The sequence below is a fragment of the Protopterus annectens genome, chromosome 17.part0 (assembly GCF_019279795.1).
Source record: "Protopterus annectens isolate FY-2018-M chromosome 17.part0, PAN1.0, whole genome shotgun sequence".
Classification (NCBI taxonomy): Eukaryota; Metazoa; Chordata; order Ceratodontiformes; family Protopteridae; genus Protopterus; species Protopterus annectens.
This window is the reverse complement of record NC_056751.1, coordinates 121,354,503-121,375,531: the sequence shown is the minus strand read 5'-3', so window position 1 is coordinate 121,375,531 and position 21,029 is coordinate 121,354,503. Positions and strand designations below refer to the sequence as shown.

The 21,029-nt window shown below is 39.3% G+C and overlaps 1 protein-coding gene across 1 annotated transcript in view; it reads right to left on the bottom strand.

Annotated features, from left to right (window-relative positions):
- Positions 1-20,480, bottom strand: part of REST (RE1 silencing transcription factor) — a 97,859-nt gene extending 77,379 nt beyond the window's left edge. The window contains exons 1-2 of the mRNA XM_044059080.1: positions 20,329-20,480; positions 13,945-14,831 (exon numbers count right to left, since the gene is read on the bottom strand). Of these exons, the coding sequence (XP_043915015.1) occupies positions 13,945-14,821 (877 nt within the window). The 5' untranslated portion in view covers positions 14,822-14,831; positions 20,329-20,480. The remainder of the gene's footprint in view (positions 1-13,944; positions 14,832-20,328) is intronic.
- Between the last annotated feature and the right edge of the window lie 549 nt (positions 20,481-21,029).

Here is a 21,029-nt window from a genome sequence, read left to right as displayed (position 1 = left end):
TACTTCACACAGGCCCTCAACTTTCAGCATTCAAAACCTTACTAAACTGATGGCTCCATGAAGACCCCCCCCCCCCAACACACAGACACGTAAACTAATGAATCTGTCTAGGTGTTCTCATGAAACCCAAAACTGTGCATTCAAGCACAGACTAGATCAGGGATCCTGTACTGCTTCTTCCAAACCTTCTCAACCTAAAATCTTCTACAAAACAGGTCCTTCTCAGACCTCTTGTTAGCTCACTGAAAAACATCACAGGCTAATATGCCTTTAACTAATATGCTTGGAAAATTAAACAAGATAGCAGCAGAAGGTACCCTCTAAAACTAAGCTCCCCAAACTTTCTGTGTTCAAGCTGCTTGCCCAGAATTCAGAGGTCCAAGGTGGATTTCAGCAAGGGTCTCTCTCTCTCCCTGATTTGGCACCACATTCTTACTGCCCACACGGACTTTTCCTTCTCCTACACATAAGGCCCATGACCTTTTAAAAACTGACCAATAGGCTGAAAGTGGCCATAAAGACATACTGGTACAAATACTCAAGGCTCTGTCCTTAAAAGAAAGTTATGTACCATAATGGTAGATACATGTCTGATTTCCTCTGGTTCAATATATGCGATGTTGGATCTGACCTTAGCACTGAATGTGAAGCTTCCTTGGTTCCCGGGTCTCGGACTCCTCCCCTACACAGAATTCCCTGTACTACACTCCAATACCTCAGAACAAGTTTGCTCTACAGAAAAATGTGTATACCTACTAAAACAAAAATGGTAGTCTCTAAATGTAGAAGATAGAAATGGACCAGGAAATAAACGTTAACACAGGGTCATAGCATTGGTCACAGACAGGGTGCAGAGGGGAAACGTTAACACAGGGTCATAGCATTGGTCACAGACAGAGTGCAGAGGGGGATGGACAGAAGAACTCTCCTCAGGCAATTCCTTTTTGTGGCTGCTGCTACAACCATAGCATCCACCAAGGGACCTTTAGTCTAATGCTTCATGTTGTTGTGAGCTGGCAAAATTCTGTCTTTTTTTTTTTTTGGGAATGGGCTCCACCACATTAGTGTCCTTCCAAGCCTGTTGCACAGGATCAACGAGTGGAAGCCACCCAAGATAAAGCTGAGACAGAACCAAAGGCTTCCAGAAATACAGATTCATCTGGAGAAGGATCTTCAGTGGACCACCCCCTATCTAGGATCTTCAGTGTACCACCCCCTATCTGTTTCATAATTTCAAGAATTTCATAAAATGTGACATCCTCCAAGGAGACCTAGGTGAACACAAGCCTTCATCCACATCTGCATTCTCCGTGGCAGAATCTGTGGAGGAGTCTATGTGCTTTCACTTGCACATCTGTGTCGTGTGAACGGATTCTTTTGTGGAAACAGAAGGTTCAGAATCAGAATGGGAGATGACGTAGCAACTAGTTCCAAAGGCCTGTGGTGCAGACCGTCTCTGTCTGGCAGGATGAGAGGAAAAAGGAGTCATAGGATCCAGCTGGGATTCTGGTGGACCCAAGCTCTGAGAAATTGTCTTCCGTTTGGGAAATCCCAACACCCTTTCAACTACATTGAAGGCCAAAGCTGCCACTGGAGTTGAGAATCTCTGTGGATCAGAGAAAGGGAGTGAATCCTTGACTCCTGCCATCCCCAGTCCAGAGCTGCCTAGTGCAGAGGCACCCAAGGGAAGAGATAGCTCACAGAATTGTACCAACACTGGAGTTCCTAGTCCCAACTAGAGGTTCCAAATATTGGATCTGGGTCTCTCCAACACTGCTACCCTATACTCAACACCTACAGTTACCACATCATTGGTAAAATCATCGTTTTATAGCATTCACTAGGAGAGTAAAACCTGACTTACCACAAAACCCTTCTGGCTTTAGACACTACTCCAAGGCAAACCTAATCCAGCAAACAGATGGCCCGATGAATTTAAGCACCCTACTTACCCTGATGATCCTACCTGGCATGCTGCCCCATTAGTGGATAATTTCTAAGTCCACATCAAAGCATCTGTCCCCTGAAGATAAATGTATACAATAAAAAAGGAAGAAACAGATAAAAAACAAACTTAATATCTCATCATCTAGAAATGAATTCTAAAAGATCAACAAAGAACTCAAACAAAATCAAGTCTTCTAATAATAATTATGAATTCAGAATATACCTGCCTACACATATAGCCCAGCTTGAGAGGCTGCAGAATTTTCTCACTAAGACACACAATGTCATTACTTCCTTGAGTTACCCAGACCATCTCAAAGTGCCTTCTCTATTTTCCATTTTCTACGGGCAAGAGAGGCGGCCTCTATCTAGCTTACAAAGCTTCAAAGGATCCAGTCCTGTGTGATCCCCTGCACACCCACAACACTAACACACATCACCAGTTCAAGAGATCTTAACCTCCACATGAACATAAACAGGATCTGTTGTTGAGATAAATATACATCCCAGAGAATCCCTCTTTTATGGCACTGCCTTCCTTTGGATGTAAAGCAAAGTAGTTCCCTGACCCTCTTTAAGCATAACCCAGACGAATACATGGGCAATCATAAACGCACCCCATGTCTGGCCCCTCAAGACCTCACCGAAAGCAGCCATAACTAGATATAAATTAGTCATGACAATGGGTACCTTCAACTTAGGGTATTGTGGCTAGACAACTAATGGTCCTCAGCCTAGTATTGACCCATGATTGAAAAAAGTACAACATTCCTCAGTTTTCTCCAAAACTACAGCTGGAAGGCATCGATTTTCTGATACACAGCCTTACTTATAGTACAAGCCTGACAGTGTTATTACTGGAAATATCACAGATTTGATTACACATACCTTTTCTGACAATGTGATATCTTTGTGCTTAAAATCTTATTCAGATTTGCTGTAGCTTTCCTTTTCAGAAGTTACAGAGATAAATCTGTACCTCTACTTCTTTCCATCCATCTCAAAAAGAATTGCTAGGGATATTATTTGGAGTTTGTACTGTATCTACTGTCACGTTCAACAAGAGGCTTTCCAATTCTCTCTCATTTCCAGTCTTGTATCTACTCTCACGTTCAACAAGAGGCTTTCCAGTTCTCTCTCATTCCAGTCACCAGTATGGTATCATCTGCATGTCCCGCGGTGGTGGTGCTGCGGTAGCTGTGTCGCCTCACAGTAAGACGCTGTCCGGTTCGATTCTCAGCTAGAGCATCTTCTGCGTGGAGACATGCGTGAATGGGCATACCTTCGTTGAAGGTTGTGCGTCAGGGCTTGTAACTCGGCACTTAAAAATCAACTACCAATCATTAGCGGATCAGAGTTCCGCTGTGGCGACCCCTAACCGGGAAAAGCCGAAAGACACAACAAGTATGGTATCATCTGCATAACGGAGGATGTTCACATTTCTCCCTGCAAGTTTGATTCCAGTATCTAGTTAATCTAACCTAACATTTTGCATGACGTATTCAGCATACAAGTTAAATAAGTAAGGTGAAAATATACAGCACTGTCAAGTCTTTCCCAGTCTTGAACCAGTCAGTTATTACACATTCAGTTCTGTTCATTATTCCTCATGAGGCAAATTATGTAATTCTGTATCCCCACTTATCATAAAACTTGATTCAGTAAGTTACAGTCCACACAAAGGCATTAGAGTAGTCAATAAAGCAGAATTAAATATTTGGCACTCCCTTGCTTTCTCGACTGTCCAGCAGATGTTTGTCCCTGGTACCTCAGCCACCTATTAAACCAGCCAGTACATTGGCCATCTCTCTGTCCACACATTCCTGGAGTTTGGCTTACACAATCTTGTCAGCACGTGAAACAATTGTACTGATAATTAGAGTACGCTAGCAAACTACATTGGGAGCATGTCTCACTAAATCAACATGTACAGCAGGCTTTAACACAACACAGTGGAAAAGACTAAAAATGAAGTAAAATCACGAGGAGGAATGTTTAGGTACTGGTAATAGTAACAAGCATGAAGGAAACGATGAAAATAGTGTACAGAAGTACAGATTACAAGGTAGACTGAAAATGTGCAGGAACCAAACAGAGGGCATGAAATAGAATAGTAAGTCAACAATTGTATAATGAGATAAATGAAATGCCATTACAACTAATGTAATGTATGCAAACCTAACAGAAACAAAGAGAAAGCCTGAAAAAAAAAACTGCAAACTAGACAAGGAAATGTGAGAATTGTGCATTAAATAAAACATTTGGACTAGATTTTGCAGGAAGCACAAAGAAACATAAGAATATTGAAGCCACCTGGCCTTTTTGGATAATGAGGATAAGACAAAAATGCTCTCTGATGGGATACAAAGAGGGAAAATAAACAGATTCATTTAGTAAACCAGTACTAAAGTAGTTCAGTAAAATACAGCCAAACAGAATAAAATACATTTCTGAATATACACAAACATTGCTAACAGAAGATGTTGATCCTTACAAGGCACAGTATGTAAAAATACAGACTAAACAAAAAATGATATATATAAATATATATTAGAAACAGTAAATAAAGCTGAACATCAGAAGCACTAAATGAGTTTATACAAAGCTAAATATACAAGTATTCACACAAGACACTAACACAAGCACCAAACTCAGATCATGCCAGAAAAGTAAAATAACTGAAGGAGAATCTCTTGCTGTGAGACAACGCTAACCACTGCACCAAGTAATAAGAATGTGATAAAAACTGTCTTATAAAACACTATATGTGTGCGCAGCATGTACTTAATGAATATGTACATGCACACACACACCTGAATCACAATTTTTTAATTCTTACTTCTAATCAGTTTTTAGACTGCGTATATTTTCACAAAAAGAAAGGCTGGATACATAGTTTACTACCTGGTTTCTGAAAGTTGCCTGACCTCTACATATTAATTCTGACTGCTCTTTGCTGGCAAAAGACGGATTTATTTTTCTCTGCCTCACCTGTTTATTCAGGCTCCTCTGTTTCAACTCCTGCATCATAATTATATTTGCATATTCCTTCTAAAGAGCTCATCCACATACCCAGTCTCTTAGGAGAACTTGTGGCATTTCTAGTATCAATATTTCTTGAATTCTTTAATGTGTGTGTGTGTGTATATGTGTGTTTCCTTTTTAATTATTCCTATCTCCCTGTCAAAACACTTACAGGAACAGAGGTTTTCAGTTTGGATTTTTGCCAGATACACGGACCTATTCTCTGGTAGTTCAGCATCTTTCAGAGCTTTTTGATGCCAACCTCAGATATTTTCGGTCAAAGTCCACTTATCGGCTATTTCTAACTTTCACGTATCACGTAGATCAAAACCTACTATTCAAATGTGGTAAGGCCCTTCTTTATGGAACTTTTCTCTGCAGGTGTCTGATTAGAGATGTAGCCTTCTCTAGGATGTAGAACTCATGCTCCCTCTCTCTCCGCCCACAGAAGTTTAAATTACTTGTCTTGGAAAGCAATTCTAGTGGCAGGCACCTCAACTAAGCACATTTCAAAGCTACAAGTCCCCTCCATATCCAGTATATCAAAGAGTTTCTCTGTGTATGCCACATAGATTTTTGAACAACGGGTCTTAATCGATGACCCACCCTGCTATAAATTGTTTTATAAACTAAGTTATTCTCTGCATATTAATTCATACTTTGTGTATATGGCAGCAACAAAGTCAGTCAGTACTGGACTAAACAGGGTATACTTAACACTGTATTGCAGACTAAAGGATGTGGTCACTTATGATGGTGGTCTAATCAAAGACATCACTTCAACATACACAGACAGCTTAGGTAATCTGTATACAGGACAGAGCCCATAAGAAAAGACAAACTCTTTTGTTTGGTGGTACAAGGGTAAAGGGGGATGCTGTGAATGAAAACACAGGGCAGTAACATGATTGTGGTTGAATGGTAACTGACAAAAACAAGCTAAAATATGTTACTGTAGCAATTATGCTTTTCATTTCCTCTCAAACCTCAAAAAGGTGTATAGAATGTGGCTATCTTTTTTAAGGCAGAGAGACTAAACATGAAAAGAAAGGTCATCTCCATGATCACTACTGAATATCACTGGCATGCTTTCAAGCAACTGACACAGGTTACATTCAGAGTTGAGCTGCAATTAATTTCTTCAGGGTAGTACAGTTGTACATGTCTTTTGCTAAAACACACACAAAATGTTTCACAATGAGGGCGACCGATATGGGAACTTTTATATACAAGTTCCAGATGCTCTAATTCACATGCCTTCAATACCTCAGTATAACTTTTTGCAATATATTTGGTTTCCATTGTAGGTTCTGAACTTCTGCTAATTTCATACCTTTCACCAGAAATGCTTTCAATTATAGTACGCCCTGGTTGTGATACATGCTTTCAAGCAGCTAAAGTGGGGCAGTCGGGCATAATGGTTAAGATGGTTAACTTACAGACACAGGGTACAGGGTTTGATTACCACCTTTCAGGAAAACTGGCTAGGCTTAAAATGGCCTGCAAGGGCAGACTGCCTAGTACTTACCCAGGAACCTGGGTCAAATCCAGCATTACAATACACTAAAATCCCTAAGTGTGGAATATCAAACATAGATGCATTTTGCAGCTAAACAGTCTGTTATTACTACCTAAATATTTCAGAATGAAATCTCAAAGGGGGGTACTGTATTTAAGAGAGTCCATGTGGAGTCAGTGTCACAGCCTAACATTTTACATTATTCTTAATTGCCACTGAGGGCACTGTATTAAACTCAGTTTGAAATTATGGCCTAGAAAACTTCTGAACTGAATATCAGAAGCAAAAAAACAGAACATCAGCAGGAAAAAGTTTCAGTTGCAACATCCCACGGCTAAAATGCTACAGTCTGGAGCAATTAAAGCATTGAAATTAACTGCAGAATAGCATGTATGTATGAATTCTGTAACTGAACAATTTCATAATAAAACTTCAAATGAAGGTTGGCATACAGCATTTTGCAAACAGGTTCCTGTTGCCAGTACCAAGATGCTTTCATTGTCACAGTCTGGTATTTGCACATTAGTCTTGTTTTGAATTAGAAGTGTAGTACTGGCCCTCTACCAAGTATGCAGGAATGGCTTACAATGCTTACTTGCTGAACTGTCATTACGTAAGAAGCAACAATCATGTTTAATTAAACAAAATGTAGTTACAGTATACTTAGAATACAATACTTTTGACAAATTAAAGGTCTGGGGTCAAATTCAGCATTACATTGCAATGAAACCAGAGAAAGACATTACAGTGTTGTGGAACATTTTGAGACAGTTTCTGATCTTTTCTGGACACATAAGTTAATGAAGCTAAAACAAATGCAATAACGGTAAATTATGTACCCACATATGAGCTAGTTCAGCAATACCCATATTTATGATGGCATAATAAAATTAAATGTAGGAGTTTGGATTAAAAATGATTCTAGTGTGGCAGCTAAGGATATGTGGGAAGAGACTAAACAACAGATAAAAATTGAGAAAAGATAAGCTTTGTTATATGAATATGGATAGCAAGATACAAGCAGTTAAAATGTTTTTAGTTCCCTTAGTCTTATACACAGGTCAGAGGGTGGCCGCGGTGGTGCAGCGGTTAGCGTTGCTGCCTCACAGCAAGAAGTTCTCCGGTTCGATCCTCGGCTGGGGTGCCTTCTGTGCAGAGTCTGCATATCCTCAAGTGGTTGTGTGGGTTTCCTCTGGGTACTCCGATTTCCTTCCACATCCCAAAGACATGCTGTAGGTGAACTGGGCACTCTAAATTGGCCCTAGGCATGAGTGTGTGCGCGTGTGTGTGCCTCTGTGGAAGGCTGTGCGCATGTGTGTGCCTCTGTGGAAGGCTGGGCGCTGAGGTGGCAACTCGACACCGTAAAACTCCACTGCCAGTCATGAGCGGACAAGTGATCCGCTGTGGCAATCCCTAACCGGGAAAAAGCTGAAAGAAGAAGAAGACTGCAATGAAACCTCTAAGGGCAGAATCAATCTTATGAGCATTTTGCAGTTGAACATTGTGTTACTACTGCCTGAAAGTTCCACAATGAAATCTTAAAGGGGAACTGAAATTTGGCCTTTTACACATACTTTCCAGACACAGGTATCACATGCCTTCATGGATATAATGTAACATCTTGTAGTATTCATGGCGTCCACTGTGAGATGCTAATACTGTTCAACAAGCACAATAAATAACAGCATAAAAACACACTACTTTGTACAGCTATCATTACACTGGAAGTAAAAATGTTATTTTTCCTAAGGAAGCTTTCCATCACCGGAGTTATGATACATGCCCAAACTAGATGTGACTGCAGTTAAGTACCTTGCATGAAGACAAAACAGTTTTGTGCATATTTATATCAGAGATCACTAGCTAAGTATGTATGTGCATTCCATCTTTAATGGTCTCAACATATTAACCTGAGAAGTTTGTTAAAATATGTTGTTTACTTAAAAAAGATAGTATTTTACTGTTAGGTATCACTAGTACTCTACTTTTTTGCCATTTAGTTCCAAAAACATATGCAGTTTTCCTTTGTCATGCTGACAAACATGGTATGTATCAGAAATATCATTGGTGTATAAAAAAGAACCAAAACATACAGCTGTCTCATAAAGGTAATTTTTTTTTTGTCATATGCTAAAACAAAATATGACCACCGGTCTGACAAAAGTGCATATTTGAGAGTATGTTCCATACTGCACAATAAAAAGAGAAAGCATGTGGACAATGGCATCAAGAGTTGGTATGTAAAAGGCCTTATGTTTTAGCCTCTAAGGTTCATTATGAAACTTTCAGGCAGTAATGACACTTTCTTAAATGCTTTCAGGTTGCAGAATACACAATAAAAAATGAGGCTATCCTGAGGTCTTGTCCAAAAAATTTCATAAGAATATTCGAAACACATATATTAACATTTGAGGGTGGGACAGAGTGGCCTTTTGAAATTCACAGACATCAGTATATACATACCAGCCAGTTGAAAATTAAAGTGGAGCTCGCTGTTCTTTTCAGAATCAGGAAAAAAACAAAAACACACCACCACCTAACAGAAACAAACATATGCAATGATGGCAGACAATGACTGATATTTGTTCACGTACTGACACCACATGGGCTGTGACTTGTTTTCTTCTACTTGAAAAAATCCATTTGCCAAATCAATTACCATTTTCTACTAGTTTTTGAAGATTTTTGGTGTGTGTGTGTGTGTGTGTGTGGGGGGGGGGGTGTAATTAGCCAGTTCATTACCATTTCATAACTTTTTCAGTGGTGACTTGCTCAGAGTCAAAGCACACAGTTGTAACTTATGAGAATCAGCATGGAGAACACAAACGATTGTCATTTTAAATGCTACACTACACTGCAAACCAGATGTACATGTCCTCTTGCAGCACTAAAATGTTTTATCCCCTCTATCTTTTTTACCTCTCTAGGATACTTGAATTCGGAAAGTACTTAAAAAAATTATTTTTCTGTCTACCGTAGAGACCAGTTGCTTATTAGACTCTTGCCTGTCTCAGAAGCGATCCACCTCCAGTCATCTGCCTTCACACCCAACATTTCCTTTAGCCCCCTCCTCCAACATTTCTTAATGTGCACCACAGGAGCTCTGTTTTACTATGATTAGGTTTTTACATTCTGAGTTTACAGACCCCTAAAAACCGAAAGACACAACAACAACAGTAAGAGCCAGTTGGCAGTCAGACAGAGTCCTACTCCAATAGTGATAGCAATGCACTTGACATGACAGCACTGGTTCAAGCAACACAGAAAGAGAAACAAAAAAAAATATGACAGATGATTAAGACTGAATGGTCTGTCTAGTCTGCCCACTTAATGAACACATTACAGTTCACATATTTAATAGCTCCAAGCCCCCATAAAGACAGTGTTATTCCGGTCCCACATATTTTCAAATTCTATCACAACTATTCACTCTACATTCTCACCTTACAAAGAAAGCTGTTGCAGTCAATCACAATCCTTCCCATGACAAAAATACCCCCTCACATACATCCTCTGATATACCAAACATGTATTCTGAAAACAGTGACCTATTGTTCCTATACAGCTCTCTTGCTCCTCCCTTTTTAAAGTCATTGCATCTTCTCTTCCATTAAAAATTTTAATTGTGGCTACTTTTCCCAACTGCCACAGTCTGCATTCATGTAGTAATGAAGACTACAGACCGCACGCAGGACTCAAGACAAGGTTATAACTTCTTGTGTTCCACATTTGGGGTGCATTTCTATGCATCCATGGAATATGTCAGTCTTTCTTGCTACTTTGCACACTAAAGATATAGATTTTCAGTCATCTGACAGGAGCACAACAGGCTCCTTTCCTCTTTTGCTGCTGTTGTAACTTCCTCTCCAAATTTTCCTGAGTTTTTGCCTCACAGATGCAATTTTCTCTATTCCTTTTGCTTTTTACTTGAGTTACCATAATTTACACCATCTACCCAAACTTACCATGCTTCCTTTTACTTATATATAAATTACATACATACACACACATGTATAAGTTTTCTACATCTAAATACAGCATATGCATTAACACTACACTTTTTTTCCTACGCCATGCAGTGCTAGCTCAACTCCCCATCTAACTTCAGGTGCATAACAAGTATTCTGCTTTTGGCTGATTCTGACAAGTGCTATGAAAATCATTAATGGTTTGTAACACACAACCTTCCTTGGCACAACATATGCTGTTTATGCCCTTGAACAGAGTTGTAATTAAATAGGATCCAGTTTGGATCACCTCACTTAGCTGGTTTGCAAACAAAATGACAAATAAAACATTGTTGAATAATTGTATCACAATCAATAAGGTAAAACTAAAAGCCTTCTGCAGAGCCACATAAAAACATTTACAAAGGAACAGACCAACCAGATATTCTAATCTAATTGCCACACTCACTTCATTTGTGTGAATTCCATTTACTATACCACTCCATACCCAACTTAACTCATGCTACCACACCAGGACACAGTCAGAAATCTAAAGTAATCTAAAATTTAATGCAGTACTCTTTCAAATGCCTTTGCAAAAATCTTACCAGATCAAGGCCACCGCCACTTTCTGAGCTAATGCACTGGTTATCCAACAACAGAACTCTTAACTGGGCAAAGTATTCCTGTTGTGAATTCACATAACCTTGCATACTGTGCATCAAGCTTTAACATATTCTACAATACCAGTTTGAGAATTCCTCTGCATATGCCAAGCCAACAATTTCCAGTCACTCCACTATTCCCACTCCTAAGAATCTGTCCGCCTGTAAAGCTACAAGACTAATATCTTACCTCATCGCTTCTATGGGCCGGTCTTTCCAAAGCTTACTTTACTTCTGCTCAGAATTTACAAAAGATTGATTTAGCAGTCTCATCTTTTAGCAATTACCATGTGCCTAATTGCTAATTATTTAGCATTCTTTCCTAGAAGGAATATGTTTTCCCTTCATTTTTTCCCTCCCTAACTGCCTTACCTCCTTGCATTTATTCTTCTGGTATACTTCTATACCTCAGCTTTTTCATCCTTTGTTCTTCCACATCTTTTGAAGCCACATTAAGAACCTCAGCATTGTTTTCATCAACAATATTTGTACTATAGAGTCAAACAGTATGTGCTTTTCTGATGAAACGTTCTAGCAATCCATATTTAAGTTGACACTGGTCACATGCTCCAAAAAGGTGCAAGTCCACTTACTGGTCTACGCCTTCCTCCTCAACCCAGTTCTAACTTACTACTTCTCACACAGGATCTCCTGCTAACCTTATAAAGCCCACCCCTTCCAGAGTTCCGCTTTCATAATGGTTAAGATATTTGCCTTACAGCCACAAGGTGCAGAGTTTGATTCTCATATGGGTTAACTGAATAGGCTGTAAATGGCCCACAAGGGCAGTTAGCCTAGAATCTAAGAGCTTGAAGTAAAGTTTCATCTAGCATATTCCAGCTCTCATCAGTAATCTACACCACCTGTATTCCACTTGATGAGATACCGTCTTTTTTTAAACAACCCTATAACAAAGGATTCTGTTTGCATCCCCATATGAACTGCAGCATGCCTAACCCAAAATGTATCCTCCTTGTTATGTTCTTACAGGTTCCACTGCTTTGATCCCTTCAGTTATGCAAGGGCTACACTCCCTGTTATTTTAATGCAACTGTCTTTCATACAAACTCTGCACCCACATTTGCAGCTGGCACCCAGTGTTGGTTCTCAGACTACCATGATTTTGTTATTGCCATAATAATGAAACTCACATGACTCTTCCATCAATGTTGCCAATGTAAATGGTACTCATTAATGTTACATTTTCGATTAACCCATTCCTTTTGTCTCATCCCCCCATGCATTATTTCTGTCTTTAGTCAAATTGTTTGTCTATATATACTTGAAACTACTTTTGGAGTTTGCTTCTATCATATATCGTCAATCTATAGCATTACCCATGAAACAGACAAACAACATTTCTGAGAATATTACTGCTTGTGTGTTACTTGCCCAAGACATTCATTGGCCAACATGTTAATGATGACTGGTTCAGATCAGCTGACTGCCATCATGCAAACAGAAGCTTGCAAGACACACAAAATGGCCAGGACTGGGAATGGGTGGTGGTCTTGGCCATCTCAAGAGGTGATGGTAACCCTTTTAGTTTGTGAAAGGAAGCATGCACAAGCAAGGGTGGGTGTAAGGCACCCTGTGGTGATGCACCAGGGGGGTTAAGTGCAAAGAATACACCCATGTCAGCCTGAACGATAATACAGGAGTGAGAGATGCCCAGTGTGGTTGAGGACATCCAAGACAAGTTAACAAATGGCTCAACACATGATGCGGGAAGCTTGATGGTAATTCGGTATGCAGGCATAGGAAATACAAGAAGAGAAGAAAAAAAACCCCGAAAACTCTCAACCTACTATATAATCTAAAACAACTTATGACAAGGATACTTGGGGGTAATGGTTGTCAAATGGAATCCCATCCACAACTAGAAAAGTGTTTGAGGAGGCAGACAGTAAAATAAATACAAACCAGTTTTCCCATGGTGACTAAATAATTGGTTGTTCTCAGAAAACACACATCTACCCCAATACAAAGACATGAAATTAATACCATGTTGCATACATAAAGAATATTCTATAAAATGGACACGATCCAGCAAACACTTCCTACCTGACAGGAAACATGAAGGTGGAATACAACTGAGAAAAGTAACTGCTGGAATATGCTGAACACGTGGTAGGACATACATCACTAACAGCTAAAACATGCAGGGAGCAGAAGAAGCAAGGTTATTCAAAGTCTGAAATATTAGTAAGGCCTAAAAAGTAGAACAAGTCTTAACTACTGATCTAGCCCAGTAAATGCTTTAATCCAACAAAATATTAACCTCCCAGTATAGCTCACAAAAATCATAGCAATGAAAGGTTACAAATGAACTTCTTCTGAATTTCAAGCAAGAGCACAGAAACATAATACTACGTTTTTCTCAAGTTACTCAGCACTAGCACGCACACACACACACACACACACACACACACACACACACACAAAAAAACAGATATCGAAATGTATTTCTGTCTTTATCAGCACCAGTAACTTTCACCAAGATGAACATGACAACCTGAAAATATTTATTCACAAAATACACTGCTTAACTTTCTCTAGTGCAGCCTTGGGTTCTATTTCCCATCATCACAGATCTGAAGGTCAGGGCTGTCTGCTACTTAAACTCTTGATACCGTGTTAGAAACGAGCTTATAAACTTGAAATACAAACACTTTAAAAATAGGCAGAACACAATTATAAGTAACATGCACATAAAAGAAATGAACAATCCAAACACAAATTGCCTGTCCATAGGGAACTAGGTATGTTACTCTTTGGAAAATATGTATTTCCTTCAATGTAAGATCAGGAGCTCAGAATACAAACATAAACATGCGCTTACCAGTATGAGTGCGTATGTGCTGTATGTAGTTGTTTTTTCTATCAGAAAAGTAGGAGCACTGTGAGCATGAGTACACTTTTCTTGGGAAGTGATTGCGAAGGTGTTTTTTCCAGTGGTATTCACTAACCGTAGTATAGGTGCATATGATACACTTGTACACACTCTCGTTGTCTCCAGCCTTATTGTGATGCTTCAGATGGGCCAAATAATGATCATATCTATTGGTGTTGTAACCGCATCGATTACAACGGATGGGGCCTTTGGAGAAATCTCCCTCTTCTGCAGGTGGCTCAGGATCAGAAGTGGACTGGGCTTGCTTCTCTGCATTTTCTTTTGCAATAAACTTTTTGGCACTATGAACCCTGATATGGTGAACAAATTCTTTCTCTGACTCCGCTTCATATTGACAAGGCTTACATCGAAATGGTTTTGATTTAGTCTTACTTTTTTCATCTGAATTGTCTGTTTCTACTTCTGCAGAATCTTTGCTTGCATTAGAACAGTCATCAGGCAGCACTGGATCATCTTCAAGGTGTTCCTGATGAATATTCACAGTTTCTGGTACTACAGTCCCAGACAATGCATCAATCTGTTCTGCAATCATTTCATCTGCCCCTTCCTCTTCTTCTTCCTCACTTTCGGAAAAAGAATTGCCAACTGTTTTCAGTTCAGTCATCTGTTTGTCTTCCCCCAAACAGTCACAGGTACCCACTTCTCCAGTCAATGCAACATTGGCCAACATTATGAGCTGGGGTGCACACAGTTCTGGCTTTGACAAGTCATTAAGGTCATATACATCTACATTTAGTGGAACACCAATACCAGTCTGAGAAAACATACTGCATCCAGTAGACTGGCCCAGGACCTGAGTGGCCATATCTAACACACTGCAAAACAAAAAACACAAATGCATTTGTTGAAATCCAAACATATGCCAAAAAGCATCATTATTCAGAACAGAATGTTTAATCAAAGCAACATGAAGGAAACTGCCACCATATTGAACAAGCTTTAGAAACAAATATCAAACACGCTATTTCAGCATTACCCCTCCTCTTTGACAACACATCACATTATTGCACATACACACACACACACACACACACAAAATCTGATCATCTAGACTTGGCAACATCAACTTTTTGTTCACAGTGAACCTCATAAAATCAGCAACTGTGCTTTTCTCTGAAGTTACCTTGCAATCCTGAAATACAAACTTTGCCCTAATGAAGCTTCTACCCATACTCACTCAGGAGCTTAATAGGGAAACACTTACACAGTGTTACTCTCTGACATGAGCTTTTCAGTGTATACACTAATTTCTCAACAACCAGTACCTGTATGAAAATGTAACTCTAGACATATTCTGGAGTCTTACAAGGAAATGCAAGGGCACTTTTTCTTCAAACTAATCTTGGTTCATCACGGAGAGACACCACCCATTCAGTTTCAAAATAAATTTTTCTATTGAGTGTTACAGTGGTAGCAAGTTACACAGGGAAGACCACACTTTCCTATCTTCAGCAACACTGCCCTCCTCATCCTCTAGGAACCACACCTATTTTTTTAGCAAAAGAATCTCTCCAGCATACCCTGGGTCTATTCAGGGATTTCCTCCCCATGGCCACGCCTAGTATCTCTACAACAGGACGTGCACAGGATCATACTCACCAGATGGCTAAGCCAATGCAACTGACACTTCTCAATCCAGAAGTGTACTGACCCTACTTAGAGATACTCCCAGACTGCAGAGTTCTTCATTCAGTCATGAAAGTAAGCCTAGCAAACTTGAAAAGAAACCTCCTTTCTGCTGCTACCTCTATCCATTTTTAAATACATCTGTTAACCAGGAAATCCCTTGCTCAGTCATACAATAGATTATTCTTTTGGTTGACATATAAAGCTTCTGGGCACAACCGAAGGAGGAAAAAAAAACTGACTGATCCAGCCTCTACCTTCACCACCACACAATGGCTACAATACTCCTGCCACCAAACATGCTCTGTGGTCAATCTGCTGATCCCCTCCACTCCTACTTGTGAACAAGATTCCAACATATTTAAACTCCTCCACCTGGGACAGCTGCTCCCCTCTCACTAGCAAACAGAGATTATTTTCCAGAAAAAGTACAACATTTGATTTGGATGTGTTCTCATTATACAAGTTCCTCCACACTAGTGGCATACCCGCTCCCCTCTCATTTGCAGAAAATTAATTACCTCATTTCCAAAGGAGGGAAAAAAACATTTCTGACTTTTGAGGTGCCAGTATTCAATCCGTTTCGCAATCAGTAGAGAGTAGCTTAAATGTATGTTGATAGTCACCGGACACTAAAATGGATTACCATCATTTGCAAACAAGAAAGATGCCAACACTCATGTCCACAGTATGGTCACTCATCCAAATCTCAACAGTGCCTGTAACATCTTTGCAGATATTCTGTATATAGCTGCACCTATAGGTTTGATAAGAGAAACTGTAAAATATTTGTATATATTTCTGAATATAAACTGTATTCTTCATAGGTTTGAAATGTTGAGACTAACTTGTAGGTTAATACAATATGTTTGTGCATATACTGTAACTTGCTTGTCTTTATCTGTTTGTAAGTTTGGAGCTTTTCTCCCCGGGCCTCCGCTGAAAATGGACATGTATCAAGTCAGACTATCCTCGTCAACAAATGTAAAATAAAATTTCTCCCATCCATGTAAATCACAAACAAATGAGGAGACAAGATGCACCCTTGCTAGAATCATGCATCCACCTTGAGTATGTTCAACTCAGCACTGACCATGTATCTATGGAACAATAAAAGGGCAAAGTAACAAACAGAAGAAACCCTAAAACAAAGTAGTACTGCAGTACCTCCAGCAAAACAAATGATAAAATAAAAAGGGGGTCAACACACTCTCGTTACCTGCCATTTTTCACTCTGATGTGCTACTGACCACCCTAGATTATAGCTAACCAAGACAATGAAACACAAATTACTAAGTACTACTTTTATCTTACATTTAATATATATAATTTATCATAACAAAATAACACCCGTCTTTAAATACTGACAACATGTGACTACTTTAAAAATGCAGTAACGAATCATACAACTTATACCACCAATATGGCAAACGCAGAGAGGTAAAATAAGCTGCATTTACTGAAAATAAAATCAACCTGTGCTAAGCAATCCCATTTTGTACTTGTGGATCAGTTTTGTGTAGATGAAAAGTATGGTATTTAAAAAAATTACCTTTTTTTTTTTTAAATATGGCTGTGTAAAAAAGTAGAAGTCCAAAATAACTTACAAAAATGAAATAGGACTCAGCCAAAGGTAAGACAAAAGGGTCCTTTCTTTCACTCCTCTCTGAAATACAGCCTCTCGGTAATATAATAATACCCTTTACATGTAAACTACAGTGAAAATATACATATACTTGTAGCAAATGAATGGTGGGAAAATAGAACTTCAATACACTGGTCTTCCAGTACCAGACAAACGTGTAACCTAGATAGGCAAGGAGTTTTCCATTTTGCACTTTAATGGGCTCTATTTTCTTTCTAGCTTCTGATATACGCCAAGCCATGCAATTTTTCTTACAATAACAGATGTCTACGCTGGAATATTATGAAACTCACATCTAAGAATACAGATAAGAAAGGATTCTTTGGTACTGAACAATGACATTCCCATAGATTCAGAACATGTTTGGTACTGAGCAGTGACATTAATGTCTAATATAAAAAAGTCAACTACAGAAAAACAGAATTCACTTCTACAAACACACAAATGCAACAATTCCAATATCAAATGATTATATCTAAAATGTCAGTAATGAAATCTGACACTATTTTTCTATGACACATTTATGCAAACAAATATAGACAATCCACAAACAAACACCTGCAATTGGACCTTAATAAAATAACCACCATAATGAGATACTGACATACCAAATTTTGTCAGTATCTTGTTTGTGTCTTTCGGCTTTTCCCGGTTAGGGGTCGCCACAGCGGAACTCCGGTCCGCTAATGATTGGCGGTAGAGTTTTATGTGCTGGCTTGCCGGGCCTAACGCACAACCTTCAACGAAGGAACGCCCATACACGCATGTCGTCAGTATCTGATGTACCAAAATATCTACCTTGAACATCACAGTGCATAAGGTAGGTTAAGGACTGCTTCATTTTAAGACGTCTAAATATTCTGTTAGAAATCTAATTGAAAACACAAAACATATCACATATTATTCTGTCTTTAAAACTAAGACACCCCATTCAGGAGTTCAATTTTGGACACAGCTAGAATTTCTAAGAATGCATTAAATACTAGTCTTTCCCTTAGGGTCAGACAATACTTTAAGGAGACCGCTAATGCTTGCTAATTTACACCAGCAATACTTTACTAGACAAGGTGTATAATTCAAAACACATACATACACACACATCTTGTAAAAATTTTGTCTGCACTAAAACAGATAAAACATTATTATTTTGACATGGTATATGCTTACTGTATTACATAAACACATTATTGTCTATCATTCTGTGATTGTACACTATATCATATAATTATCCATATTCGATTGCTGAGCAAAATGCTTTCTTTTCTGCATCTATGTGATTTAACAATTAATAGAGAAACTGAAGCTTTTTTTCTCTAGGCTTCTTCTGAAAAGGGGCTTTTGTCTCAACCAGACTATCTTGAAAAACAAATGGAAAGAAAGAAACATAGCCTAAACAAATATAGCTTACAGCAAGAATCCACCTGTCCAGAGATGTGGGAGTAAGTGACAACCAGAATTTTCACTCATTCACATTTCACCCAGATTAATGTGATCAGGCAGCACGAGAGCTACACTATTTGCAAGTGAAGAGTGAGGGCATTAAACAAATAACATGCTACTGCACAACCTTAATCCCTGTGATACACTGCTATGAAAAAGTGATTAAATGTTCAAGAAACACAGCACTTTGTACAAGTTAGAAGACTTGGGCTGTCAACCACTTCTATACTGGTTGCCTCAGCAGACGTGTTTCTAGTGTCCCCAGAATGCACTTAGAAATATGGCACACCTCAGAGGACTTTTTTTTTCTGACAGCTCAAATTTCCCCTTTTGAAAATACTTAGAAAGAAATTGGAATAGGCTGACGATCAAATCAAAACTACAAAATACTGATACGCTTAACTGCACTAGTACAGCCAGATTTGCAGTCTGCTATTATTCTCATGTCTGAACTGTATTAACCGGTGAACCTATAGGCGACATAATTAACAATATGCAAAAACACTAATATTTTATTAAATGTGAACTAAATAAATTACAAAACGACTTTAAGACAATCGGACAAAATTAATTTTAAAGAACGGATGAAAAATCTAGACTACTTATACGCAAAAAATCGAAGCAGCACGCGTCCGTTTTTAAATAAATCGGACTTCAGTTGATGCAAATCGATTCTTGCCTACCCAAACAAATGTGTCAGGCTCGTAAAAATTAAATCTGTTTAGGTTCTCTAGCATAAACGTTCGGCCATTTTCTCATGTCAGCTGGTGCTCTTTGCAAACTCGGTGATGGTCCTCTGTATGTTGAACCCCTACGTGTCATGACTAAGAGACATTTCTGTCCTGCTCTAATCTCTCAAATCAATAATTTTCGAAACTACTTGAAACGCGACATAAAAAATGAAGACAGGCCAGGCCAACTTTTTCCAGATTAAAGTTTGTCTTTTTCCCATGTCTCCTTCTAAACAACACTTCTGACTAAGAAAGCAAGTTGTTTCCTTGGCTTCTGCTAATGGAATTTTCTGAAACCATTTTGGATTACTTATGTGCCCCCACCCCCAAGGTCATATTCCAAAGATGTAAATATGCCAACTTAAAATCAACAAACACGGCCAATTTATAAAAAGTGGTAAAAAAATAAGAACTTTGCCACTACGTTTCTGTTCTTCTTCAACAAGTAGCCCCTAAATTTTGGACATCGCGTTAGGCACGGGGGAAATCGCTGTCCAACTCCATGGGCCCCCGAAGCGCTCACCAGCCCAGTAAAGTAAACATCCCCTTCCGGAAAACGAGAAGACAAACGGCTAACTGAGAGACGGCTACCCCCTCCCCCGCGGTTTCTCATCCTGGTTGGGGTGCAGAGTACACTACTTAAAAGTGCCATTCCTACTCTGTGGCTGGACACTGCCTGCCTCCCAGCTAAACTGCTGGGGTATATGTGCAGCAGTATCTCCTAGCCTTGGTCCTGATCTGTAACTCTCGAGATCCGCTCCGACGCACAGCTACTCATATCAGCTCTGGACAGCGCCTCTCCCTCTTTTCTGATTTTTGCTATTTACACACTTTTCAAAGTTTTGCGCACGCTTCTCCCTTGTTACTTACCGATACTACCTCCCAACCTTCTCGGCTAATCCAGATCGAACAAATTCTAAAGTTTAGTTTACTGTAACTGTTGAACAGCCGCAAAGACCTCGCTCACAAGTTGCCCACATTCCTCCACACTACCCCCAGCTCAGACAAGTACCGACGGCGGTGACGTCACTACGCACGCCAGCTCAGCTTGGTTCTCTAGCTTGCGCTGTTTGGAGCGTAGCACTGATAATTAACATATTAGGGGGACAGAGTATGTATTGGAATTTGGTTCATTACGGTAAATTGAGCTGTCTGATTGATGGGCCATTCGCCTACTTTTATTTTGCTGGTAGGGTACTTTGCAGATCGGAATAATTTGGAGGCTTGGAGCTACCAACCGTACGTTTTATATAGCTAGCCACCAATCGTAATTTTTATTTGAAACTGAATTTTTTAACTGACTTATTTGTGGCAGAGTGTTTTAGAACGTTTTTGAGTGTAAATGGCATATATCTGTGAATCATATTCTTCTTTCCTTGTACTAAAAAGTTTTGGAGTTGTTTGTGTCAGTGTGACGGTCAAGAAGCACTTGAGAGATTCAACTCGAAGCCCCTATTTTTAAATGAGCAGTGTGACTGGTCCCTGCTCCGGGCCAGCAATCAAGGAGATTCAGTCCTCATCACTAACTCCGGTGAGGGATGGCCACTGAGAGTAAAAAGAAGTTATGTCTT